Source organism: Urocitellus parryii, chromosome 6 (assembly GCF_045843805.1).
Source record: "Urocitellus parryii isolate mUroPar1 chromosome 6, mUroPar1.hap1, whole genome shotgun sequence".
NCBI classification, from domain to species: domain Eukaryota; kingdom Metazoa; phylum Chordata; class Mammalia; order Rodentia; family Sciuridae; genus Urocitellus; species Urocitellus parryii.
This window is the reverse complement of record NC_135536.1, coordinates 132,886,847-132,912,070: the sequence shown is the minus strand read 5'-3', so window position 1 is coordinate 132,912,070 and position 25,224 is coordinate 132,886,847. Positions and strand designations below refer to the sequence as shown.

Below are 25,224 nucleotides of genomic sequence, written 5' to 3'. Positions count from 1 at the left end.
CTGTCCTCCCCACAGCACGGCTCCTCTTGTTGAGATCCTGTTTTGGGGAACAGTGCCACCATCTGGATCTAGCCAAAGCATGTATAATACCCTCAGCTCTTACCCTCTGCCATGTCCCACATCCAGCTGCCACCAAATTATATCAGCTCTGCTCCATGAGTTCTGCCTATCCTCTTTCTTCTCACAGCCACTACAGAGGTCTTGCAGGCCTTCTAAGATGTGCCCTCCAGAAGACCACACATGCCAAGAGTACTGGATGGATAAAAGTGGTTTTATTATTTCTTCCTGGGAGAGGAAGCCCTGGCAAGAGCAGGGACACAGAGCCAACACAGGGCTGCATACTTCTCACAGCACAGCTGCTGGTGACTGGAGCGCAAGAACATGGAGAGCTGTTCAACAGTGTGAACGGGAGCTGCCGAGGAGATACACTCTTGCCTGAAGAAGCCACTGGCTTGAGAAGGGGGTCCCAGCCTCATCGATGCCGCTTTCGAATGCTCTGCAGCTCCTGGTAGATGGTGCTGAAGCTGGGCCGCTGCCCAGGCTCATAGGCCCAGCACTGCTCCATGAGCCTGAACACAGCATCAGGGCACAGCTCTGGGCAGGGCAGGCGACCCCCTGTGAGGACAGGCACAGCACACTAGGCATGAGGAAGGGTTCCTGGGGCAGCCTGTGAGCAACAGGAGCTGTTGAAGATGTACTGTCCCTAAAGCCACTTTTGTTCAACAAAACCTCAAGAAACAGAGGTTGGATGTGACCTTTTTTTTTTTTAAGGTTTTAAGGATTGAACCCACGGCCTCATGCATGTTAAGCAAGCATTCTATCACTGAGCTACATCCCCAGCCCTTTTAATGTTATTTTGAGACAGGATCTCACTAAGGTGATGAGGGTTTTGCTAAGCTGCTGAGGCTGGTTTCAAACTTGCCATCCTTCTGCCTCAGCCTCCCAGGTCACTGGGATTACAGGTGTGCACCACCATGCCCAGCTGAGGCCTGTGTTCCCACTATGTGCTACTGTGTGATCTCTGCAAGCCTGTTTTTCTATCTACAAAAGGAACATATTAATCTCCACCTTATGTGTGGCAAGGAGTAAATGAAGTAACTTTTGGCCTAGTATTAACAGGTGCTCTGCTCAGTGGCAGCTCCAGGATTATTCTTATTCTGCCCCAGTGGGAAGGTTAGGAAGTTAAGGGAAGAAGAGGTGTCCAGGTGGAGCATGGGAAAGAGGGTGTGGCCCTAAGGTTGCTGTCACACACAGGCTTGCCTTACCCGTTTCCACAAACTCTCGTGTTTGCTGATTGCTGAGGTTGGGATAGGGCGAGGCCCCCAGGCTAAAGGTCTCCCAGAGCAAGATGCCAAAGCTCCACACATCACTCTCAGAGGAGTAGCGGCCTGCAGAGGAGGTGAGGCAGCATGAGAAAGCTGTCCACATCCATAGAGTAAGATTCCACCCATGCCTAGTCTTCAATGTTGCAAAGCAGGGTTGGAAAGGGCCAGATACCATAGTTAAGGGCCTCGGGTGCGGTCCACTTCACTGGGACTTGTCTGAGACCCCCTGAAGCTGCGTAGATTCCATCAGCTTCCTCTCGGGACATCCCAAAATCACTGATCTTCAGAACGTTCTTCTCTGTTACCAGGCAGTTTCGAGCAGCCAAGTCCCTGGGTGAAGCAGGGTCAGGGTCTCATTTAGCTAATGTTTCCTGCCTTACCTGGGCCAAGCCCTCCAAAGTCATGGATAGAAGCTGCTGCTTGTCCCAGGCTAGTCTATCAGGAGAGGCTGACTCCACCTCTGGAGCTGAAGCCTGATAACCAAGGGGTTCAGGGATGACAGCTCTTCCTGACTAGGGGCATCAGGGCTGTAGCCCACTCACCGGTGGATGCAACACTTGCTTTCCAAGTATTCCATGCCTGCAGCTGCATCCCCCACCATCTGCAGCAGAGTCTTCACCCTCAGGCGGGCTCCCTCTGTCCGCAGGAAGGTCAGAAAATCTCCTCCTGGAGGTGGGGGCGGCTATGAGCCTCCTGGGGGGGGGCGGCCACCTTGCCAGGCTGAGTTCCCCACCCTGGAGATTAGCAACCCTGCTCACCCTGCACAAGCTCCATGACAATGTAGATAGGCTGCTTCTGGGTGCAGACACCAATGAGACGCACAATGTTGGGGTGGCTGTACTGCTTCAGGATCCTGTAGGGCACTGCGGCTTAGGCACCATGTGGCCTGGGCCGACCTTCCACCTCCTCCAGAAACCCCAGGGAGGATGGGAGAAGGGCTGGAGAGAAAAGCTTGACCTCTGGAGGCCAACAGTCCTAGATGTGTGGCCTTGGCAGCCTCTACCTCTTGGCACTATGGGGGGTGCTACCCAACTGTGAGGGGGCAAGAGGATTAAATGACACCATAGAAGTCAAGCATTTTATGTCTGGCCATGCACAGGGGACACTTTCATATATGGAACCTCTGGTTGTCCTTATTTTGTCACCCACCTTGCTTCCTGCAGAAACTTGGCCTTGAGGTCAGGGGGGAGTGTCTCTCGACAAGACTTCACCGCCACCAGAGTATTATCAGCTCTCAGGCGTCCGCTGAATACTTCACCGAAGTTCCCCTGAAATGGTCTAAGGCTCCTACCAAGGCTTCCCTATGCCACTGTCCTTTCTCCACTCAGGGGGACACCCACCTTTTTCCTGCCCCCTCTACATTCAGCCCCCACATTCACAATTGCTCACTCTAGCTCTCTAGGAGTTTACTCCCTAGTTAGGGAACTGAGAGAGGATGGGCAGGAAAAGCCACCTGTGACATGCCACATTCTCCAAGAGAAATGACATGGAAAATTAAAAAAACACTTTCCTTTGTGTTTGAAAAACATTTTGATTTTTAGGAAAGTGACTTCCTTTCCAGGCAGATATTTTACAGTTCATATTAAAGAATATCTTTCCACATATGCAAGAGGCCTCTGAGGAGGAGCTGGGGTGGAGGTGCCAGTAACAGAGCTGTCTTCTGGGGAGTTTGGGGGTGGGTACTCTGCTTCCTGGAGGATAGGGCATGGCAATGGTTAGGAAGCAGTGGGGCTGGAGAAAAAGGGCAAGCCAGGAGGGGGCGCTGGTAGAGCATCCTCCTAGTGGAGGCCCAACTTACCCGCCCAATCTGCTCGCCTAACACCAGGTCCTCATGGTTCAGTACCCACTTGTCCTGGGGAAAAGGAGTTAGAAAGTCAGAAATCAATGATGAGAGGGGATGCTGGGCTCTGGGAAGGACTGAACAGCTCTCCTACTGACACTATCTTTCATTTCTTGGAGCTTTAGTGTGTTGGTCTGTCTAGTGCAATTGAATATCAGGATCATGCTCAGGTGACTCCAGGGAGCAGCCAGGTGCCTTCACCAAATGAGCACCAGTCATCTTTGCACAGCCTTTGGAGTGGGAGTGGCCTTGACATTCCAAACCTAGAAATCTGGCCAAATTGTGGAGTGAGGGCTCCCTTCACATTCTGCACATAGACCAAAGATACAGCAGGTCCTTACTGCTCCTACTCTGGAGGGTCCTAACCCATGGTCAAGCCTTACCACAAGTAGCACAGCCAGGTTTGGCACAGGCTCACCTTGGGCACAGGCCTGTACAGGACAACACCGCTCTTCTTGGTGAGAGGCTGCCGGGAGCACAGCAGGTGGTCAATGAGTAATGGGATGCTGGGGAAGCCATCCCCTTCTAACCGGTACAGGTTCTGTGGGACAGAGTGACTGGGGTCAACAGGTTCCATTGCTGAGGGGGCCTGAGTCTTGGCAGAAGGCAGGAAGAGCAGCAGGGGAGAAAGGGCCTGCCTGGGACAAGAGGCAGAGAGGCCTATGGAAAGGATATGAGCATGTGGGACACAACTCTGCTCCCCTCCTTAGTGGAGGATAATGCTTAAGCCTCTATTACATTGCAAAGACTTGGTCCTCTTGATAGTTCCTTCCAGCTCAGCTAGGGAGGCATCTAAGACATAGCAGCTACTCCCTACCCTCTAGAGGTTATCAGTCTCAAAATCATTCCACCGGGAAGGAAAAGGGAAGGCTCAGGTCCCAGCCTCACTCACGTCCAAGGACTGGATGATGAAGTGCCGGGGCTGGCCATCCCACAGCACTGAGAGCACATACTCCTGCTTGCCCTGGCTCTCCCGCACCAGAAAGTCCCCAGAGTGTGTCAGCAGCTCAGCCACCTCTGCCCGCGGGATGGCCCCATGGTACCATAGCTGCTCATGCAGGGGCTTCTGCACCTCTGGAACAAGCTGTAGCGGTGGAGGAAGCTGGGCAGGGGAGAAGCAAGTGGGGTCACTCAGCCAGCTTGCCAGGGAAAGCCACTGGGTCAAAGGGTATCTCTCCCCCATCCAATAAGCTCTCAGTCCTTACAACCACAGGGAGTGGCACACAGAGCCATCTGTGGGCCCTTGGATCACTCTGGGGAAGAACTGGGATGAGAAGCCCAGACTAGCAGTCCCAAACCAAACTGGTGCCTTTTCCTCCAGGCCACAGAGGTCCCTGCCCACTCCTGGAGCAAGTAGAGCCCTGGGTTAACCAAAGCTGCTGGTCCCTGCAGTACACCGGGGGGGGGGGGGGTGGAAGGAGTACAGGGGTAGCAGGATTTGGGGGCATCAGCAGCCAGGACTCCTAAGGAAGACATGGACACCTCAAGCTGCTGGGCCTGCAGCTTGGCTTGGCCACACAGTGCTACCTGCAGCCTCTGCAGCACCTCCTGCAGTGCCTGCTTGCCTAAAACCCAGGAGGCTGAAGTAGAAAGATCACAAGTTCAAAGTCATTCTCAGAAATTTGGCAAGGCCCTAAACAACATAGTGAGAACTTGTCTCAAAATAAAAAATAAAGACAGGGCTGGGGTTGTGGCTCAGTGGTAGAGTGCTTGCCTAGCATGCATGAGACACCAGGTTCAATCCTCAGCACCACATAAAAATATTGTGTCCACCTAAAACTAAAAAATATTATAAAATAAAATAAAATAAAGACAGCTGGGATTCGGCTCAGTGGTAAGCACCCCTGGGTTCAAATCACCAAGGAAGGAGCCTAGAGGAGTATGTCTGAGACCCCTGATCTGACCTATCTCTTAGGACATACAGAGGTATGAACCAGGCTGACCGCCACTCACCGAGAACTTGGGGCGGAAGATTCCTGAGAAGTGGCTCTTAAGGATCTCCAGCGTAGGTGTCCTTCCCCCCTCTCGCTCCTGCTCCTGAGGCCAGGGACAGACGTCAGCAGGTGGCCAGGCTTGGGGAGGGGGAGGGCAAAAATGAGGAGCACAGCCCCCGTGGGCAGGCATGGCTGGCAGGCAAGGGCAATAGCAGGTAGCTCACCGAGGACGAGGTGGAATGGCGGTCATCTTGCAGGAGCAGCACGGCTGGGGGCTCGCCAGGGCCCAGCTGCTCCAGCTTGGTCTGCAGCAGCTCCTGCTGGGCCTGTAGCTTGGCTTGGCCACACAGTGCTACCTGCAGCCCCTGCAGCGCCTCCTGCAGTGCCTGCTTCTTGCCTAGCAGCTGCACCCTGCAGGCAGAGGGTAGGTAGGAGGGTAGGACAGAGACATGGGCTCAGTCCCCAGCTGGAAGCAGCAGCAGGTAGGGCAGGCAGAACAGAGCATGGCCAGGAGCTGCTGCAGGGGGGCCTACTCACCGCTCCCGGGGGTGAGTGTTCTGCTCCTCACTCTGGAGCTCATGCTGCAGCTGACTGACCACCTCCTTTCGGTTCAGCACAGTCTCAGTGGCCACAGCCAGGTCATCTGTCACAGAGGTCAGTCTGTATCCACAAGAAGAGCAATGTTAGAGCCACACTCGCCACAAGCATCCCTACAGAGCCAAGCAAGCCTGGTTGCCTAGCCATAGCTCAGTATGGGCAGAGTTTCCTCCCCACCCTGACACATGGACACCCATGGTCTGTCAGGAGCCCGCCCTGGCCCAGAAGCCAAGCCACCACACACGTGTGTTGCACACTCTCCACAGTTAGCTCGTTCAGTTGCAGCTCCCCAGGCTCCAGCTGTTCACCCTCCTCAAGCAGCGACTCATCAAAGGTGACACAGGGTGGGATGTCAGGGGCAGACCTATGGGTGACATGACCCTGTCAGTGAACAGGCCAGTAGCTCTAGTGTCAAGCAGGTACAAGGATGGGCTTACCCATACTGCTGTAGGAAGCCTTGGTACTCAGCCTCCGGCTGGATGCGGGCAATAGCTGCAGCCATCTCCCGGTGAATGGCGACCACCTCATCCTGCACCAGACTGCTAATCTCCAGGTATTCCTGTAGAATCTCCTTCCTGCCCCCGAGATGCAACCCCCAGTTAGGGAGACCTCAGGCTAGGAGAGGCAGGCAATTCAGTCTAGGGCATTGGGTTTGGAGGCTGTGCTGGGATTGACTCCACCTCAGCTAATGGCAAATTATTTAACCTCTCCTTGATCTTCTACTTTCTGATGTGTGTGATGGACACACTGGCAGTTGCATTAAGGATCCAAAGTGATCCTGAATACAGATGTCTGGTACTTAGGAAGTACTCTGGCAGCCAGCTTAAAATTGGGACTCTGGGTCCCCAATAAATGTATAAGCCACCAATGTGCTGCTGACTCCACGTCTGTATCTCCTAGGCCTGACAGCACCCCTGAGCTCCAGCCTCATGTCTTCATCCACCTATCCAAAATGTCCCATTGAACACTGATCTCTCAGACACCCCAATTATACTCATTGAAAAATGAATTCCCGGGGCTGTGGATGTGGCTCAAGCGGTAGCGCGCTCGCCTAGCATGCGCGCGGCCCGGGTTCGATCCTCAGCAGCACCACATACCAACAAAGATGTTGTGTCCGCCGAGAACTAAGAAAAAATGAATGTTAAAATTCTCTCTCTCTGTCGCTCTCACTCTCTCTTTAAAAAAAAAAAAAAAAAAAGAAAAGAAAAATGAATTCCCAGTCCCCAAAACCTCTTCCTTCCATATCTTTCTCTACACAAGCTAATGGCAACTCTAAGCTCTAAGCTCAGTCCTTAGAGACAGGCTTGATTCCTCTATTTCACACTCTACTTCCAATCATAAGGAAATCCTACCACTCTACCTTTAAAATATACCCAGGACCTGACCACTTTTTCATCTCCATCGCTACCACCTTGGCCCAGTAGCCAAGATCTGTAGCTAGGATCCATGCAAGACACTCCTGTCTGACCTCTCTCCTCTGGTCTCACCCCTTAAAAGTCTATTCTTAACTCAGCAGCCACAGCAACTTTATAGAGCATGTCACTATGGTTTACCCAGAGCTATTTACCTCACAGTGGCCCTCTCATTGAGCCCCCAACCTCTGGCTCCTCTAGTCCATGTCTGATTCTCCCCTCCCCTTGTTCTGCAGAAAGTCCACTGATTCTTTATTACCCCCTAAAGCTCTCCCACTATAGCACCTAATCACTCACTGACCCTCTTTCTGGAATAGTCTTTCTCCAGAGAGTCCCATGGTTCACTCCATATCTCTCTTAATTCTCTGTTGGGATGTCACCTTCTCATGATCTTTTTGTTTTCAGTGGTACTGGGGATTGAACCCAGGAGTGCTCTACCGATGAGCTATATCCCTAACTTTTAACTTTTTATTTTAAAATAGTATCTGGGTAAGTTGCTCAGACTGGACTTGATGCTTCTGCCTTTCTTCATAGTCGCTGGAATTACAGAACATCACCATCTCAAAGAAGCCTTTTCAGAGCACTCTACTTAAAATTGCAGCTCCTCCCCTGCCCTCCTAACCCTCTTCCCTAAGTTTAGTTTTTTTCATAGCACTTATCACTCGTAACATACTTCCTATTTTATTTCTTCCCTCACTCCCTTCACTAAAGTGGAAGATTCTGAGGACAGATATTTGTCTACATTTTTCTCTGCTACATTCCAGAGTGTAGAACAATGCTCAGTGAATTTAACTAAATCCTAGGACTCTTCCCTCTCTTGCTTTGCAGAAGGTTCACTGGCCCTTTGCTACCCTCTAAAGCTCTCTTGCTGCTACAACTGTACACTTGCTATAAGGGGCCCTAGAATAATGTAATTTGGATTAAGTCGACTGGCTAAGGACCCATCCTCACCCAATTACATGGTCCATGCTTTTACAGGACTGAATTTTCTAGGCCCTGCTTCTGGGCCTAGTAGTGGGTTTAGGACTGTTACAAGGATAGGGTGGGACTGCGGGCTTACAGGATATGCACCATCTCCTCATGTAGGTCCTGCAGCGACTGCAGCAAGCTAGGCAGCATGAGCTGGTGGTGGTGCTGGTGGTGCAGCTGCGCAGCCCGCACACCAAGCACATAGCGGTTATGATGGGCAAAGAGTTTCCAAAGGCTGCGCACATACTTGTCTTTGGCCTTGTCACGGTCCTTGTCTGCAGGTGGGAGGGAGTGAGGTGTGGAGAAAAGTGTCAGCATAGGGGCTTAAGTAGTTCTCACTTTTGGGACACCCACAGGCAGGTGAGCACTGGTTTGGGATTCCCTCCCTGCCAGCAAGGGAAGCCACAAACCTTTGCTGGCCTCTTGGTATTTACGCCTGGCCTGGGCACTGTCCCGGGCCAGGGCTCGATATTGGCTTTTCAGCTTCTCGATGTCCTGGTTGTGGGTCTGGGGAGAGAGGGATGGTCAAAATAAGCAGGAAGTTCCCTAAGCACAGGCGATTCCTTCTTGAGGTAAAGCCCTGGCAAGGTCCTGCCAATGAGTCAGGAAGCATATCTAAGCCCATCCTCCTGGAAGGGTCTGGAGACGTGAGGAAGCTGGCTGCAAGGTTTAGGGTCAGAGGAGCTAAGTTAAAGACAGCCCACTATGGGAGGCAGACAGGTGGCCTGGGCCTGTCCCTCTATACCTTAAGAATGCTATCCTGGAACTATATAGGTCCAGCTTCAGGAATATGCAGCCCATATAGTCATGTAGGGCTCCATATGCAGATAGGTCTTGTGTGTGGTTCGCATGCACTCCTGTTCCCATATTGTAAAAAAAAAATTTTTTTTTTTGGTAGTGGGGATTGAACCCAGGGCTAGACAAGCACACTTCTACTGAGGTACATCCCCAGCCCTTTTAAATTTTGAGACAGGGACTCACTCAGTTGCCCAGGTTGGCCTTGAACTTTCACTCCTCCTGCCTCAGCCTCTTGAGTAGCTAGGGTTACAGATGTGCACTAACACAGCATGCAATGTCATATTGAAATTCCCAATGATTTCTTAAAAGAGGCCCCACATTGTCATTTTGTACTGGGCTTGGCAAATTATGTTCCTGGCCAATAAGAACAATAGATGGCAACCGAGAGCGGAGTTCTCATCCCAGTTCTCCTGTTTAGATGCTGAGACACCTTGGGCAAGCTCCATCCATCTTCTCTGAATCTCAGTTTCCCCATCTGGAACTGAGCTAAATGTATAAACTAGAGTAGCTTTTCTCTTAAAGAGCCAGAAAGTATTTCAGGCCTGTAAGCCATAAAGTCTCTGTTGCAATTATTCAATTCTGTCATTGTAGCTCTCTCTATAGTAGCCATAGATGATATGAAAACAAACAGGCATGGTTGTGCTCCAGTAAAACTTTATAAAATAGGGCAGACCCTAGTGTCTAATCCCAGCAACTCAGGAGGCAGAAGCAGGAAGACCCCAAGTTTTGAGGCCCAAATTTAAAAATGGTCAGGGGTGGTGGCACACTCCTATAATCCCAGTGGCTTGGACAGATGAGGCAGGAGGATCACGAGTTCAAAGCCAGCCTCAGGAATGGTGAGGCGCTAAGCAACTCAGTGAGACCCTGTCTCTGAATAAAATACAAAATAGGTCTAGGGATGTGGCTCAATCCCCAGTCTCCTCCCGCCACCAAAAAAAATTTCAAAACGGCTGGGGATTTTCCGGAGAAGGAGTGTGAGGCCAGGTTGGCCACCAGGGGCTGCTGTGGGTCTGTGGCAAAGCCAGGCTCTGTGCTGGCGCAAGAGGTGTGGTTCCAGTGACACAGTGAACACTTGGACTGAAGCATCCAGAGAAAGAGCAGCTCCCAATCATACAGCCTACAATTAAGGAGCTGGTGGAATTAAGATCTAGGCAGGCCAATTTCAGCTGTGAGGGGGCCACTCTGCTGCCCTGTCTCTGGGGCCCTGAGAAGGAGTCCTAAGCTAAAAGCAAACAGAGAGACACTCATTCTTCTCACTGTCTCTGGGATCCATACAGGAGGCAGAGCACAGACCCTGGGCTCCACCTAGGTAGTGACATGCCTCACCCATCCTTGCATTCCCAGCACTATGGCTAGGAACAGACAACACATGGCCAGGCCAGCTGTGCTGCAGGCCAGCCCAAGTGAGGGGGCGGGGTGGGGGTGGGGAGCTACAGCAAGGCTGGAACGCGCCATCCTGAGGCCAGGCCTGCGGTTAGGGACTTCCACTTCCCCAGTTAATCTAGAGGTTCTAGTTTAAAATCATTCCTTTTAGGCTCCACACTATGACAGAAATGACTGTCTGCCATGTACCCACCTTGGTGAGCTCCTGCTGCAGTTGCTGCCACTGCTCGCTGTAGGTCTTGCGCAGCTGCTGCCGTTCCCTGATCAGGAGGCTCAGCTTGCTCAGGGGCCCTGAGTTCAGATCTTCTGCATGCTGCCGTAGCACCCGGCTCAGACCTTCTGTCTGGCTGGTGATCTCTGCCCATGACTACGCACAGGACGGGGGAGGCAGGGAAGAGTAGACAATGGCTCCCAAGCCTGGGCCTGCCAAATCTCCAACTCCATCCCAGAGAGCTTTAGGAAAGGAAGGGGATGAGCAGGTGTAGCTAGCACCCACAGGAACCCCAGAAACCCACCTGGCTGACAGGGCTGTCAGGGCCACTACTCCGGCTCTGGCCTCCGCTGTCCTGCAGGGACATGTGGTGAAGAAGTCCTGCATATTCCCTGTCACTCTTGACCCTCTGGGCCATCCACTTCCGCATGCCCTCCAACAGGCGAAGCTCTGCTTCCTGCATCTGCTGCACTGCCCCATGGCCCTGGGGGCTGCACAGCTCTGAGGAGAAGCCCATAGTGGTGTCCTAGGGACAGATAATAGGCCATCACTGGGGGCAAAGCAGCAGCTGGAGATGAAATGAGGGGACAAAGAGGCTGGGGACTACAAGATCAAAAGGGTTGCAGGGCCAGGAGGAGCTGCAAACAGGTAGAAGGTGGGTGGGGTCCTACCCTGCTGAAACAGCAATAGGTACAGGACAGTAGCCTGGCCTCGGGCTGGCCTTCATTGCTTCCTATGCCCCCAGTCAAGCCCTAGTGCCAGAGGTCCCTTTTCCAATTGTGGAGCAGGAACCAGTCTGGCGCCAGCGCCATTCCTAGGTCCTTCCATCCAAAAACCAGTTAGAGGCCCTCCACAGAGCCAAGCCTAGGAGGGCTGGAGCCTCAGGAGCCTCCTACAGGCTGGAGCCCTGTAACTGTGGCCGCCGGGCCCTTCCACGGCCCCTACCCCCACCCAAATGGGTGTCAGGCTCTCAGGACGCCTGCCTGGCCCCTGCCCACTACCACCCTGCTTCCCGCCCCACGTCTGCGCCCGTCGTCGCCTGCTGGGCCGCGAGGCTGATGTTACCGGCGCGGGTAGCTGCTCCTGGGGCGGCCGTGGACCGACTCAAGCCCCGCGCCGACCCCCGGCCAGTTCCTGATTCCGCGCTTCCTCCTCCCGCGGTTTCAGTTGGCCCAGGCCCCGGGGCGGGCCCGCTGAGGGGAAGGGGCGGGCGGCAGCGGCCTGCGGCCCGACGCCCGCCCGCCCCCCCTGCTCTGTGCTGGGCCGTAGCCTCCGGCCGCCGCTCGGCCACGGAAACGGAAGGGAGGGGGAGGCCGGGAAAGAATGGCCCTGTGGAGAGGGGCCTGCGCGGCACCCCCCAGGGCCCAGAACCGTCCCAGGAACGTGGAAAAGGGGCCTTGGGTGGAAGTGGGGATGGGTGAAGGGTGAGGCCCTAGACAGGTGCTGGGCTGGGGGGATCCTTAGACGTAGGTCTTAGCTGGCCGCCAGGGTGACCCAGAAAAGGAACGGCGAAAACTAGTCCAGGCCCTCTCCATCCCACTGGATTCCCTAAGGAGAACTCAGGCCAGCCTCCATTTGAATAAAATCTCCCGAGAGGCCTGTCAGGCACAGGTCCTGGGAGCAAGGTCTCCAATCCCTATCACTGGCAAGCATTTCTATTCTAAGGGAAACCTGGGATTGGCATACCTAGTCATTCCCCAACGGTCCAATGTTCCAGCTGGGGAATGGCTAGGTATATAGTTTTCCATGTGGGACTCAGCACCCCACATACCAATGTCATCTTTGGGTTCAGTCAGACCTCACTTTAGGCCTCAGCCCTGTGGCTTTGTAGCTAGGTCACTTCAGGTGGAACACAGGCCCACCTATTCTCTACCCAGTTCAGCCCCTATCAGTCACTTGCCCTACACCCTGGGGCTTGTCTCCAGCTTCCTCTTGGGGGTGGAGGAGGACAGGGCTGCCCTGGTGCATTTATCTGTGCAGGAGGCCCTAAAGTCCCTGGCCTTCTGACACAGGCCTACCTACAGGCAGGCAGGCAGGCCATCAGTAGGCCTAAATGGCCTCCAATCCAGATCCCATTTCCCCAGCCAGGACACAGCCAGTGATCCTGGGAAGAAATATATCACCACACCGGAGGACAGGCCTGATTTGCATAGTCTGCACGTTTAATCACTTTAAAACTTCTAACATTATCTCGTGTCCATTAAATAGAACCAACAATGCTGGGCCTGTTTAAATTACAAGGAAAAAAAAATCACTGTGCACCAACCCAGTATCTTACAAAACCAGCCGGGCTGGCCACTAGGGTAGGGGGATGGGAGAGGAGGGGGCACCCCTGGGCAGGTGACTGGGTACCTGGAAGGGCTAGGGGAAAGAAAATGGGGCTCCCAAATGGGAGGGGACTGATTGTCCTAATGGAAGGGGTGCAAAAGGCACGTCAGAAGAGGTGGCTTGGGGGGGCATAACAGGTCAGTGCTTTCTCCGCTAGGGCACAGTGTTGGAGGGGGCTTAGGTGCCACCACCTGCCCACCCCTGGCACTTGGAGAGCCAATGACCCATCAGCCTTGGCACAAGCCCCATTTGAAACACAGATGTCAGCCTGCCCCTTCCACCCTGACCCCTTTTCCTAGAGCCCAACTGGCTGGCCTGTCTCTTTAAGACTTGGGGCTCAGCTACTTCTCACTCCTCAGCAACATGCTGCAGCCCCTACACCTCAAGAGCTGGGCAGCCAGGGGAAGAGCAGGGTGGACGTGGGTGTGAGAAGATGAGTGTGAGAAGGTGGGTGTGGTCCAGCTGCTACCCCCATTAAAAATACAAAAAAAAAAAAAATCAGCATCTAAAGTGAAATAATCACAAAGTGAAAATATATCCTCAAACAGCTCCTGAGATCCCCACAGGGGAAAGCAGCATTGGGTGGGAGGCGGAAGAGGCCGGCTGGGCCACCGTCCCTCCCCACCACCCACCCAGGGGCTCCGGGACTGTGAGTGCCAACAGCCCAGGCAGCTCCGGGCTCAGAAAACAGGGACTTGGGCCCTGGTGGGAGGGGAGGGTGTTGGAGATAAGAGGGTGGTCAGGACACCAGCATGGGCTCCCCCCGCCCCAAGCTGCAGCCATGGCCCATACCAGCCTGGCTCAGCCTGACAGCCAGCTGTTGTAGAGGCCTATAGCATAGAGGCAGGGGACACACACATGTGCACACCTGGAAGTGCCTGCCTCGCCTTGGTCCCTTCCTATGATTGCCACTTCTGCTGAGGCTCACCAGAGGAGCGGGACAGGATTGGGGATGCAAAAGCCCTTGGTGAGGTGACCTCTCCTTCAAATACCTCTTAGGCCAGCCTCCCTGCTGCCTGGATGGGGACCATTATTGCTTTAGAGGGACAGGGAAGGGGCAAGAGCTGCAGCCTGGGTCGTGAATCCCCAAAAGGACTGCCTCTCTTCACTCCGCAAGAACTCCGGCTGGGGCCTAGGCCTTGAAAAGCTGCCCTAAAGGTTTCACTCCTTTCTCCACATGGAGGGGTGCTGGGGGTAAGGTGAGGCCCTCCCCTGTCCCCAGCTGGTCCTGGGGCCCTACCTTGGGCAGCTAGGTGGGCCCAAGGATTGGATAGGAAGCAGTTTCTGCCCCTCTTGCCTCCCAGCTGGGGTCCAAACCCAGTCCCAAGATAAAAAAATACTTTGGTGAATTAAAAAGTGCCCAAGGAAGGGATTGGCTTGAAGGGGCGGGCAGTGGGCTCGTCAAAGGGCGCTCTGGTCTTTGATAAAGGCGGTCCTCTCGCCCCGGCCCTCATCTTCCTCTGAGTCTGATGGGCACTCCTCCTGCCAGGCTTCAGGGGGGAGCCCCTTGTAGGAGATGAGGCCACGGTCCATGGTGTACACCTTCACCCCCCGAAAGCTGAAGCCTGAACGTAGTTGCAGGACCAGGAAGACAGTGACGAAGACCAGCACAATGAAGGCGCAGCTGAGGCCAGCCACCACCTCAGGCAGGTGAGAGGGCAACAGCCCAGCCTGCAGCCGTGGCTCTGCCTCCACCTCTGGGGACAGCCCTGGTGGTTGCTGCTGTTCAGGGGACTCGCGGCTGCTCTGGCTTTGCCTGGAGCACGTCTGCTCCACAGGGTCCAGGGAGGCATGGCTGGGGCAGCTGAGGCAGTCCGTGGGGGCTGGACCTTGGCATGTGGCACAGGAGGCATGGCAGGGGGCACACACACTGGCCCGGATGATTTCCATGTCGTTCTCAGTGCTATAGTGTGTATCAAGGACTTGGGGTGTGAAGCCTGGTGGGCAGTGCTGGACACAGCTTTTCTGGTGCAGGGAAAAGCCTTCCTCACACACTGCCAGCATAGAGAGAGAAAGGTAGTGTCAGCCAAATGGACCACAGCCACGAGCCACGTAAGCCCTCAGTCCCAGGTCCATGGCAGCCTGGTGAACCTAGACCTGCAGCCCCAAGCACAATTACCACAGTCCCTAGGATCCTCCTAGAGCGGGGCTTCAGGACAGGCACCCACTGTCCCTCACCTAACCCAGTGCACCTGCTGGTCCCAATAGAACCCACTACTAACCAACACAGGCCTGGCTAGATGTGATGGTCTTGCAGCCGCTGCTCTCAGGAGGTGTGGGGAGCCCCTCAGGGGCTGTGCCATATAGTACAAGAGTGAACTTGGTCAGTGTCCCTGTTAGAGATGGGGGAAGAAGCAAGGGTTAGAGGGCACTGGCATCACACCAGGTCCCTCCAGCTCTTTTCCTTGTTCCCCACCACTCAAGTATCCCCTATACCATAGTTGTTGGCTTCGCTGGTGTTTTCAATCTCCAGAACCCACTCGCCAGAAGGGTCCTCATCCCAAGAATGGGTTGTCATGAAGGCCCAGTCATTAAACCCATCTGCAGAGTAGTCATGTGGCCTGGAGGAGGGAGTTGAATATAGCCATTTGAGGGCCTTGGGGGATGCCAGGCCAGGTGACACCTAACAGACAAGACATGGGCCAAACACCCTTCCCCCCATGCAGCACCAATCCCGCCGGGCTGAAAATGCCTATTGGCTTGGCTGTTTCCCAGGGGGCCAAATGTTCTCAGCGAGGGGACTCTAGAGGGACAAAGGCATTTCATAAGGGAACACAACACTGATGTTAAATAGGTAGAAGCGAGGGATTCCTATGATATGAAGCAATCCCATACGATAAAGCTGTCCCTCCCCAAATGCCAACAATGCCCTCAGTAGTATTCGATAGTGATTATTAGGGGTGTGGGTGAATGACTGAACGTGGGCTGTGAGGGAGAAGAGGGGATGGGCAGGGCGAGCAGGGTACAGGACAAGAACCTGGCAGCCAGGAGGGTGGAGCGGGTGCCCATGGGGCTGACCAGGTGGATGGCCAGGTCGCCACGGCGATTATAGGACAGGGTTAGCCGCGCCTGAGCATGCTCCAGCCGGGTGATATGGTTGGGCTCGCCCAGACATGCAGTCACAGTCTTGCGCACCTCTAGCCGTTTGCCAATGTCCCTGTGCAGAGAGTTTCACAGTAGGGTGTCAATTTTGCCCAAAAAGACCAGGGGGCACCCCCTATAGCTTTCAGGCCCCACTTGCCTCCTCCCAGCCCAGGTCCAGTTCTCACTTGGGTTCAGTAAGGATGTCAATGATACACTTCCTCTGGGGGGCCACTGTTGTCCAGTTCTGGGCCAGGGCCACCATGGCACCTGCGTCCAATAACCCATAGCCATATGAGTGACTCACTGTGGGGACAAGTAAGGCAGGATCAGCAGGGAGGCAGAGAATGTCCTCCACTTACCTTGGAGTCCAGCTCCCCCTGGGCTGCCCTGCCCTCACCTTTCCGGCCCACACCATTGGTGGCCCAGTCATTAGCATTAAGATGGGCTGGCTTTGAGGTCTGAACCACCAGATGTTGCATGTCCCGCCAGGTGAGGTTCTTACTGCAAAGGAGGAAAGGAGAGGCCAGGATTCAATCTTTTTGGAGAAAAGCTGGATAGTAAATACTGCCCTGCATAGTACCCTGAAACAAGGATGTTCCTCATCCACTTACTTGGCCTCTAGGGTGAGAGCAATGATGCCAGCTGCCAAGGGGGCAGAGGCTGAGGTGCCTGTGTGAGACTCTGTGCACTTCTGCCGCAAGTCAGTGGTCACCTGCCAGGAGACAAAAGTGTTCGGTTTTTGATGGGTTCAGGGGGCTAGAAGGGTAACCTGCCTGCCTTCCTTCTGTCCACAGGCCCTGGATACTACCAATGGCATGGTGGGCCAGGGTGAAGAAACCTCAATCGCAACTGATGTCTTACTAACTTGCTATGGATAGACCAATGCATGGCCCCTTCTGGACTTTAGTTTCCCAAGGAATAAGGAGGTTCACCAAGAGCTTGGAGAGCAATGCCTGTTTTTATGGAGACTCTACATGCCTAAAGGGATTCACAGATAGCTTCACAGCTCTCAAGAGTCTTAGAGAGGTTCCGACTCACATTCCATGATGCCTGAATGGCTATCACCCAGCCACATGGGGATGAGAGGCAGAGAGGTCTAAAAGGGGACCCTGAGCAGAGCCAATAACAGCCTCACTTCCCCAGCTCCCTGCCCCATGCAAGACTCACAATCTGCTTCTCATTCTGATTGCCACTGCTGTAGGTGGTGGCCAATGTGGATGAGCAGGCCTCGCTGTACCAGGGCACATTGCCGAACTGTGTGGCACTGCTGATGGACAGTGTGTAGATACTGTTGGTGTAGCCGTCGCAGTTGCAGCTGTCATGTTCCCGGCCCCCATTCCCTGAGGCCCAGACAAAGATGGAGCCCAGCCCCCCGCGGCCCTGTGGACAAAGTGGGCTGGGGTCACTCAGGATAGGTACTTAGGGGAGATTCAGTTGAAGACACTGCTACAGACTGGTAAGGCTAGAGTCTCATTCTCCGGGAACTCTGGATCCAGATCCACCTCTCACATCCCCTGTGAGATCCCTGGTAGATAAGTATGTATACAAAATTTATCTCTGTGCACAAAATAAAAATAGACTAGAATAACTACCAAAATGCTCAGAGTGGTGATCTCCAGGGAGTAGTATTATGGGTGACTTTTATTTAACTTATGCTTTTTTTGTCCTCCCTACTTTTATTCTTTTTAATAGGGCTGGGATCAAACCCAGGCCCTTGAACATGTAAAGCATGTGTTCTACTACTGTGTTACACCTCTAGCCCTTAATGTTTTAATAAAGACACTTGTGTACAATTAAAAATAAACACAGTAAATAAAAACAAAAGGAAGAGAGCTATGGAGAGAACCATGCCCAGCCAGCCCCAAGAGGCTAGGCCTGGTTTCCAGGCCTGAGCAAGGACCCCCACCTTACCTGACTAACCCCCCGGAAGAAGGCCTCCTCAGCAAGGCGGGCTGGCCCATCCACTGTCTTGCCGTCATCCTCAGGGCCCCAGCTGGCACTGTAGATGTGGATGTGGTTGGGGTTCAGGCCCAGCGAACGTGCCTCCACTGCATCTGTCACCTCACCATCCAGCATGCGCACCCCTGGCCATAGAAAGGATCAGAAGAAGGACGCTGTGTGGGCCCACCACCACGGGCCCCTCTGGGGATAAACCCAGTCCCACACCCCAGGGGAGGGGCAGGAGAGGAGCAGGGGAGGGTAGAGGTCAGTGCTGGGAAACCCTGAGCCCCTAACTATTGCCTTTCCAAGAAAAGACACAAGGAGAGGAAGAGGACAGTGCTTTCTGCCCCTAGCCTCTCATTCTGGATTAGAAAGATTCTCAGTTCTCAGAAGAGTGAGGTGATCAAGGCCTGCCATGTAAGGACTCAGAGTGGGTTGTCAGGATTTAGACTCCTGCTAATAGACACCCACCGCACCCCACAGTACCACCAGCACTGGGAGTCCAGCTCTTTGAGTTACTAAGAACCCCTATGGTCAGAAGGATCCCCAATGGGAATGAGGCATGTGTGGCCAAAAGGAAAACAAGCAGAGTACACTCCTACCAGAAGGGCCCTCCCACTTCTAATATGGGATAGAGGGACCAAGGCACACACCTACCTCCAATACGGGCGTTGTAGGCCACGCCCACACCACACACACCGTTGTTGGCCACTGCAGCCACTTCTCCTGCACACCGTGTACCATGCCTGCCAGGACCAAAAGCAGAGCATTAGCAGAATGGACACACCACAGCAGATGCAGAGAGGCCAGGGCAGCCTGAGCAGCAGGAAGGATCAGCACACCCCTCTACCCATGATCACCATCCATGTGTATGCACAGACCCCTGCCACACACACTCCACTGGGCCTATGGCCATCTCCAACTGGACCAAGACTGTGGCACTCAGGCTCATGAGGCACAAGATGCCTTAGGCACCTAGGCTCAGCCCATGTCCTTGGTGAAAGAAAGGAGAAGGGAGACAGAGGTCAGGGACCTGCTGTTTCTTACCTATTGTCATTCATCTGTGTGTACCGAGGCTGGGGGTCAGGGTCCTGGTCATTGACATCAAAGCTGGCTCCAGGATCCTGGAAAGGATGTGGTCATTGTCAGGAGCAGTCTAATCAAATGGCAGAACATGAGGTCCCCTTGATACTCCTCAGCAGGGGTTACTGCCTCCCTCCCCCACCTCCTCACATAATTGCCTGCCAAGTCTGGGTGGTTCTTCTCAATGCCATCGTCCAGGATGGAGACCACGATGCCGTGCCCTGTGTAGCCCTGGGCCCAGGCCTCCTTCACATTCAGGTCCCGCTGAGTGACACCAGACTGTGAAGACACCCAACCTGATTATTTACAAGATGTGGTTGATTGTGTAAGGTTAGGACTAATTTGAAGAATCCCTTCACCACCCCAAAACCTCATTCTCCACTTATCCCAGCTCTAGAAGAGTCACTATTGATCTTATGGCCTCTGTGAAATGTTAAGGGCTCTGGAGGGATGTGCTGAGGAAAGATCACCCAGCAAAGGAAAGAAAAAGAATTAGAGAAAGTCTTAGACATATCTGGAGGGGTCAAGTCCCCCAGAGGCCACATACCAGGTACCATTGCTGGGGAAACTTGGGATCTGTGGGCTCCTGGTACACATCCCGCTTGGACCTTCGCTTTGCCACCTGTTGTTCTAGCCACAGCACCTGGGAGGAAGCAAGGGAGAGATGATATAGCTTGTGTGAGGAGAGGAAGCAAGAGGAGCTCCTGACAGTGAGAAGGGTAGGGTGGCAACAAGAGGGGCTATGGTCATACTCACTTGAGGCTCCCTCTGCAGTCGGCTGTGCCGTGAGCGGTGAGGTGACAGGGACCGCTTTGTTACTGCTCGATGCCAGAAGTGGTAATAGTCGCCGAAAATCTGTAATAGATCAGGGTAACTAAGATGGGCTTTCAGTCCCCAGGGGCTGGGGGTAGACAATGGCTGGAAGGGGAGGCTCATAACAGCAGTGGGTGGTAGGGCATCTGCTTCCTGCCCAGGACCCTGCAAGAACAAGCAGGGGACTTTGCCCTCACTGGATATGCTGATTGAGCAACCTATGCCAAAAGCCCACAGGTAGGACAAGCCACTGCTTCTATCCCACTGGCCACCCAGAACTTGCCTACTACCTAGGTACCCTGAGAAGATAAGCCCAATTGTTTCAGTCCTCTGGTGTCAGAATCACTGTTCTGTCTTCACCCCTAGGCAATGTCCTGTGCCTAGGCCAGCAGGCCAGGACACACCTACCTGGCCCAGGTTGTGGAACCCATGTTTTCGTGCCACGCTATCAGCCACGGCTAGGCCTCCAGGAATGTGCACAGCCCACGTGTTGGTGAACACCTTCTGGCCACGGGCATTAGCTGTCAGCAGCACCAAGACTCCTGCTGCTGCTACCACCCATAGCAACCAGGGCCTCAGCTCCATGGGGCGGCAGGAGGCTGGAACCCCAGAGCTCCCGTCTCCTTGGCCTGGTCACAGGGCTTTAGCTTCCACGTGCTTGCTCACTGCCTGTGACCCGGGGCTGACTGGTGGGGGCATGGAGCCGAGATGGGCAGGGCTGTGGAGGAGAATGAGGGCTGCCGGCTCTGAGAGGAACAGGGGAAAAAGGGGGAAAGAGTCAGTCCCTCCTCAGCCACATGCCTAAGGCTGCCCTTTCTACCCCATGGCTCAATCTGGGCCTAAAAGAGGCTCTGGGAAACCAGGGGTAGTGACATACACCTGTAATTAAAGCTACTTGAGAGGCTGAGGCAGGAGGATTCCAAGTTTGAGGCAAGCCTCAGCAACTTAGGAAGACACTATCTCTCAAAAAATAAAAATGTCTGGAGGTATAGCTCAGTGGTAAAGCACACCTGGGTTCAGTCCCTAGTACAAGAAAGAGGGTGTGGGTGCTAGTGGAGGAGAAAGGAGTTAAACCAAAAAACCCCTGAAGAAATCTACCCCTCCAAGGTCAGTGTAATAAACTGACACATGAACCACCCTATACACACACATCTCTTTCTTTTTTTTTAATATTTATTTTTTAGTTGTAACTGGACACAATACCTTTATTTTATTTATTTATTTTTATGTGGTGCTGAGGGTAGAACCCAGCTCCTTGTACGTGCTAGGCGAGCGCTCTGAGCCCTAGCTCCATCCCCACATACATCTCCTTCTTTCGCAACCAGGGAACAGAAGTGGGATGAAGAAAGAATATCAAGTTTTGAGTTCCTTTTTTTCCTCAAAATCAGAAACAACAAATAAAAATTCACCATAATCAAATTTAAAAAGATACACTATAAAGCAGTATGTACACACAATCTTATTTTGTTTTTTTAAAAAAACTATTTATACATGCATATTTATACATAACCCAAAACAAAATCTGGAAGGACACACGCCAAAATGTTAACAATGGTTCTCTCAAGATGAAGACAATTTCAAGTAACTGGTATTTCCTTCTTTGTATCATTGTATATTATCAACAATAGCGAGGTGTATTTTATAAAGGAATAAAAATGTTGGCTTTTTAAAGGTTTTTAAATGAACAGGGTCTACCAAACTCACTAGAGTTTCCTGATTCAGCAAAACAGATTCAGCCGGAGGGAGTTACTCACAAAGCCCACAGTTCCTGGGAGGAAAAATGGTCAACCCAAGTTGGGATGGAGCCTGGGAGGACATGCTTGGAGCACAGGAGATCCCCCAGGCTTCACCTCTCTCTAAGGCTGAGATGGCAGCCATCTGCAAAGTCAGGGTGCCCAGGCTCTTTTTACTGTTTCCTGGGGAACTCGGGGGCTTCCCAGCCCTGCCTTGTCTGGGGGCTCCCAGCCACCCCCTTGCTTGCTCCAGGCCCACCACCTTGTGTAATCTGAGCTGGGCAGCCAGGGCAAACACTGGCTGCCGAGCCAGGAGCGCCAAGGTGAGGCTGAATCAATAGTCCATGTGTTGTTTTTCCTCCTTCAGCAAACAGACAGCGGGACCTCTGTGCCTGGGGCCACATAACTGTCCCCATACAGGGACCCTGACTAACCAGAAGCCAAGCTCCTGGGGTGGGCAGCAGTTAGGGTAGTCTCAGTTGGGCTGCTGGGGGTACCCTGTCTCAGTGCCAAGTTCCTTGAGTCACTTTTGTGCCTGCTCACAGGGCCCCATGCCCCTACCATACCCTTGGCCCAGCCCCAAAGGAGGCCATACTGCCAGATGGCAAATGAAGGTACCCCAGCTCACACAGGCCCTGGGAAGCTGGGCAGGCAGGCTAGACACTGGGAACCCCTTGTTTCTTCAGGGGCTGTCACAGCCACAACCAGCCTCTCTGGCTGCTGTAGTCCCACCAGGCAGGCTGGGGGCGGGGGTGGGGGACTCCACATAATTCCTGGAGTATTTTCAGTTTACACCAAAATAACCTGACAGCTGATGGCAGGAGACATCTACAATGCAGCTTCTCCACACCCCTGATGGGCAGAGCCCACAGGGCTCCATGATAAGCCTGGGAGCCACAGCTCCATTAAGCTTTGGGCAGCTGAAGCATGTCCCAGTCCCTGGGAGTGGAGGGACCCTGAGGCCCCATTTAAAAGAATGTGGGGCCAGGCTCAGTGGCACATGCCTGTAATCCCAGCAACTCAGGGGGCTGAGGCAAGAGAATCACAAATTTGAGGTGAGCCTCAACAATTTAGCCAGAAACTGTCTCAAAATATTTAAAAAGAAAAAGGACTGGGGATGTGTCTCAGGGGTAAAGTGCCTCTGTGTTCAATCTCTAAAACTAAAAATAAAATTTAAATAAAAATAAAAGGATATGGGGCCCAGGGGGCACAGCCATATGGGAACTGGGTCTCTTCCTCCCCCGACGTGGGAGGGGGGGTATACTAGGGATTGAACCCAAATATACTCTACCACTGAGCTATATCCCTAGCCTATTTTATTTTTTGAGACAGAATCTTGTGAAGTTGCCAAGGCCGGCTTTATACTTGTGATCCTCATGCCTCAGCCTTCCAAGTAGCTGAGATCTTCTCCACTTCTTGCCACACAGCTGCCTCTTGGATCCAGATGTCATGTAAAGAGACACTGACCACAGTGCTATGGGCCTTCAAATCTAAGGCTGAATTCATCTGGGTCTAGCCCAGATTCCAGCACACTGTAGATGGAGATGCAGCTGCTTGGTGTTAAAGATGATTAACCAACTATCTAATTACCTTGCAGCACCCAGAAAGAAAGCAGGCTTCAGGCACAACTAAACAGACTCCAAGAAAGAGAGCCTACCAATCCTCTACCTAGCGTCTTCAGCCATAGTAAGGTATCCTTATGGCTTTGAGAGCCACAAAGACCTGCAGACAGTTCTGTCTTAGCATCCAGGACACAGGAAGGACCCCCCTACCCCACACACACAAAGAGCAGGAGCTGAGAACAGTGAATGAATGGGCTTCTCCCCACCCCCATCTTTGACTCACCCTCTGAGTCCCAGTGGTCTTAAACTCTGAGGCTTGCTGTATTTCTGTCCCCTAGTGATGGGTCTCACATGGACCTGAGCTCCAGGATTGACCAGAGAGAGATGTGGGTGCTCGTTCTGACTGTTGTTCTTGGGCAGAGCCCATTTCTCCAGTCTCAGACTTTCCCAACACAGATGGTTACCCCACTGCACCTGAACTGCACCTACCTCAGGTTGGGCTGCTGTTTTCCAGGCACTGGAGGTCTGGTTCCCACACAACCACAGAGCAAGCCACTGAGGGCCACTGGAAAATCCAATCAGATTTCTCTTTCCATCAAAGACCCCAGCCAGGTCCTGTTACAGGCACTGGGAGGCTCCCAAGAAATTCTGACTACAGTTCCTGCTCAGCTAGTATTTGCTGTGTGATCTTATACAAGTCACTTCCTCTGTCTGGGCCTCAGTTTCCTTGGTGGTAAAAACTGTTAGACGAGAGGTTTTCAAACTTTTTTTAAAGCCACAGAATTCTCTATTAAAAAAAAAAAATCAAATCTTATGTGGAAGCCCAGTATAGGTAATAGTAAACCTAGCTAGGGCTGCTCTGGTTAAGTTGGGGCAAGCTTGACTACTCTCCTATGCTGTGTCCACACCTGGCCAGAAGCTGCCCAGCCCTCATTAAGAGCACATCACCTGGATTCCCCTCACATCCCAACACTCTCAAGTAGATGAGGGTCTGCCCCCGCGGGGAAAAGGGGTGTGGGTGATGGGAAAGCAGGTACTGACCAGACAAGCGATTGCCGTCAGACCTGTCTGGGAATTGGGCCGCCCCTTGGTCTAGCCACCCCACGGGGACAGCAGGGGCCTCCACCAGGCCTCGGGAGGAAGCAGCCCCGGAACCTACCTGAGCCGGCCTGCCAGCATCCCCGAATCCCGCACCTGAGTGCGCCCACCACACAGGTGTGCGGACTGAGGCAAGGCTCCAGCGTGAATGATCTCCTCAACCTCACGAATTGCCGCTCCGCTCCTCCCCTCTCCCGGCGGGACGCAGGCCCTCCCCAGCCGCGGAGTGGGCGAGCCGGCGGCGGCCCCGGAGGACCGCGGGGAGGCGGGAGCACCCAGCGCCTCCGGAATTCTCTCTCCCCATCCCGCCCCCAGCAGAGGCCCCGCAGGCGCTTCCTGGGGTCAGAGGGCTCGCCCCGGCCCCAAGCGGAAAAGTACCGGCACGGGCAGGGACCAGGGCCGGGGCCCGGGCGCTCAGGTGGGCTACGGAGCGCCCTTCCTGGTCCCCGTGGCTCCACCTCCGGACCGGCCCCGGAGCCAGTTCCCAAAGCCGGGCGGGCAGCAAGGGCCCGGGTCAGGGCTACCCCGACACCAGCGCCCTCGATTCTTCCCCGCCGGGGCGCCCGGGCCGCGGAGCTCGCTCTCCTGGGGCAGAGTGGCCCGGCCTGAACGGCTCCCCGCGGGCCCGGCACCGCGGCGCGCTACCTCCCTGGGCCCCGGGCCCCGCGCCCTCACTGCTTACCCTGGGGAGCCCGGGCGGGGAAACTTTTCCAGGCGAGCGCCGCGGCGGCTCAGGCGCCCCTCGGCCGAGCGGAGAGCCCGGCGGCGGGGGCCTGGGCTCGGCGCGGTCCCCGCGCCAGCAGCAGCGTCACGGTGCGGAGGCGGGGAGGCGCGGCGGCGCGGCCTCGGCCCGGCCGGCGACCAGGGCAGGGCTCGGCCTCGCTCCGGCTCGGGCGGGGGCAGCGGCCGGGCCGCGGCGGCGCGGCTTGTTTACTCGGGCCGCTGTCACGGCGGCGGCGGCGGCCCGGGCTCCTCCTCCTCCGCCGCCGCGCCCCTCCCCCTCGCGGCGCCACCTCCGCGCTACCCCGGCCGCCGCCGCCGCCGCCGCCGCCGCCGCCGCTGCCGGCCCGCCGCGCAGCCCAGCCCATGCAGCGCATGCAGCCCAGCCCGGGC

At 54.3% G+C, this 25,224-nt stretch overlaps 2 protein-coding genes across 3 annotated transcripts; both read right to left on the bottom strand.

Annotated features, from left to right (window-relative positions):
* Positions 1-268: 268 nt before the first annotated feature.
* Fes (FES proto-oncogene, tyrosine kinase) lies at positions 269-11,683 on the bottom strand. The gene is made up of 19 exons (XM_026388116.2): positions 11,535-11,683; positions 10,774-10,995; positions 10,452-10,625; positions 8,488-8,584; positions 8,169-8,352; positions 6,134-6,271; positions 5,941-6,060; positions 5,637-5,759; positions 5,324-5,510; positions 5,119-5,202; positions 4,058-4,267; positions 3,584-3,706; positions 3,124-3,177; positions 2,475-2,593; positions 2,084-2,178; positions 1,868-1,991; positions 1,498-1,655; positions 1,266-1,388; positions 269-615 (listed from the first exon to the last, which is right to left on the bottom strand). Exons 2-19 carry the CDS (start codon positions 10,984-10,986, stop codon positions 473-475), a joined length of 2,469 nt encoding a protein of 822 aa, XP_026243901.2. The 5' UTR covers positions 10,987-10,995; positions 11,535-11,683; the 3' UTR covers positions 269-472.
* A 926-nt stretch (positions 11,684-12,609) lies between these two features.
* On the bottom strand, positions 12,610-24,918 carry Furin (furin, paired basic amino acid cleaving enzyme). 2 transcript variants are annotated; one of them, XM_026388101.2, is made up of 16 exons: positions 24,794-24,918; positions 20,127-20,464; positions 19,662-19,760; positions 19,453-19,548; positions 19,056-19,184; positions 18,870-18,946; positions 18,480-18,568; positions 17,793-17,965; positions 17,049-17,261; positions 16,493-16,593; positions 16,279-16,382; positions 16,067-16,184; positions 15,775-15,954; positions 15,234-15,358; positions 15,020-15,130; positions 12,610-14,791 (listed from the first exon to the last, which is right to left on the bottom strand). In XM_026388101.2, exons 2-16 carry the CDS (start codon positions 20,301-20,303, stop codon positions 14,199-14,201), a joined length of 2,385 nt encoding a protein of 794 aa, XP_026243886.2. In that variant the 5' UTR covers positions 20,304-20,464; positions 24,794-24,918; the 3' UTR covers positions 12,610-14,198. The 2 variants fall into 2 exon arrangements, with proteins under 2 accessions (XP_026243886.2, XP_026243887.2); XM_026388102.2 differs by lacking the exons at positions 19,453-19,548; positions 19,662-19,760; positions 20,127-20,464; positions 24,794-24,918 and having other exon boundaries at positions 19,064-19,182.
* Between the last annotated feature and the right edge of the window lie 306 nt (positions 24,919-25,224).

Excerpts from the sequence above, each read along its gene's own strand:
- Furin (XM_026388101.2), bottom strand. The coding sequence starts at position 20,303 with ATGGAGCTGAGGCCCTGGTTGCTATGGGTGGTAGCAGCAGCAGGAGTC. Across the intron at positions 18,569-18,869 it reads ACACAGATGAATGACAATAG|GCATGGTACACGGTGTGCAG; the intron begins GTAAGAAACAGC and ends TGGTCCTGGCAG. Across the intron at positions 17,966-18,479 it reads CTACAACGCCCGTATTGGAG|GGGTGCGCATGCTGGATGGT; the intron begins GTAGGTGTGTGC and ends TTCTATGGCCAG.
- Fes (XM_026388116.2), bottom strand. The coding sequence starts at position 10,986 with ATGGGCTTCTCCTCAGAGCTGTGCAGCCCCCAGGGCCATGGGGCAGTG. Across the intron at positions 8,585-10,451 it reads TGCAGCAGGAGCTCACCAAG|ACCCACAACCAGGACATCGA; the intron begins GTGGGTACATGG and ends CTCTCTCCCCAG. Across the intron at positions 2,594-3,123 it reads TAGGCGAGCAGATTGGGCGG|GGGAACTTCGGTGAAGTATT; the intron begins GTAAGTTGGGCC and ends AGACCATTTCAG.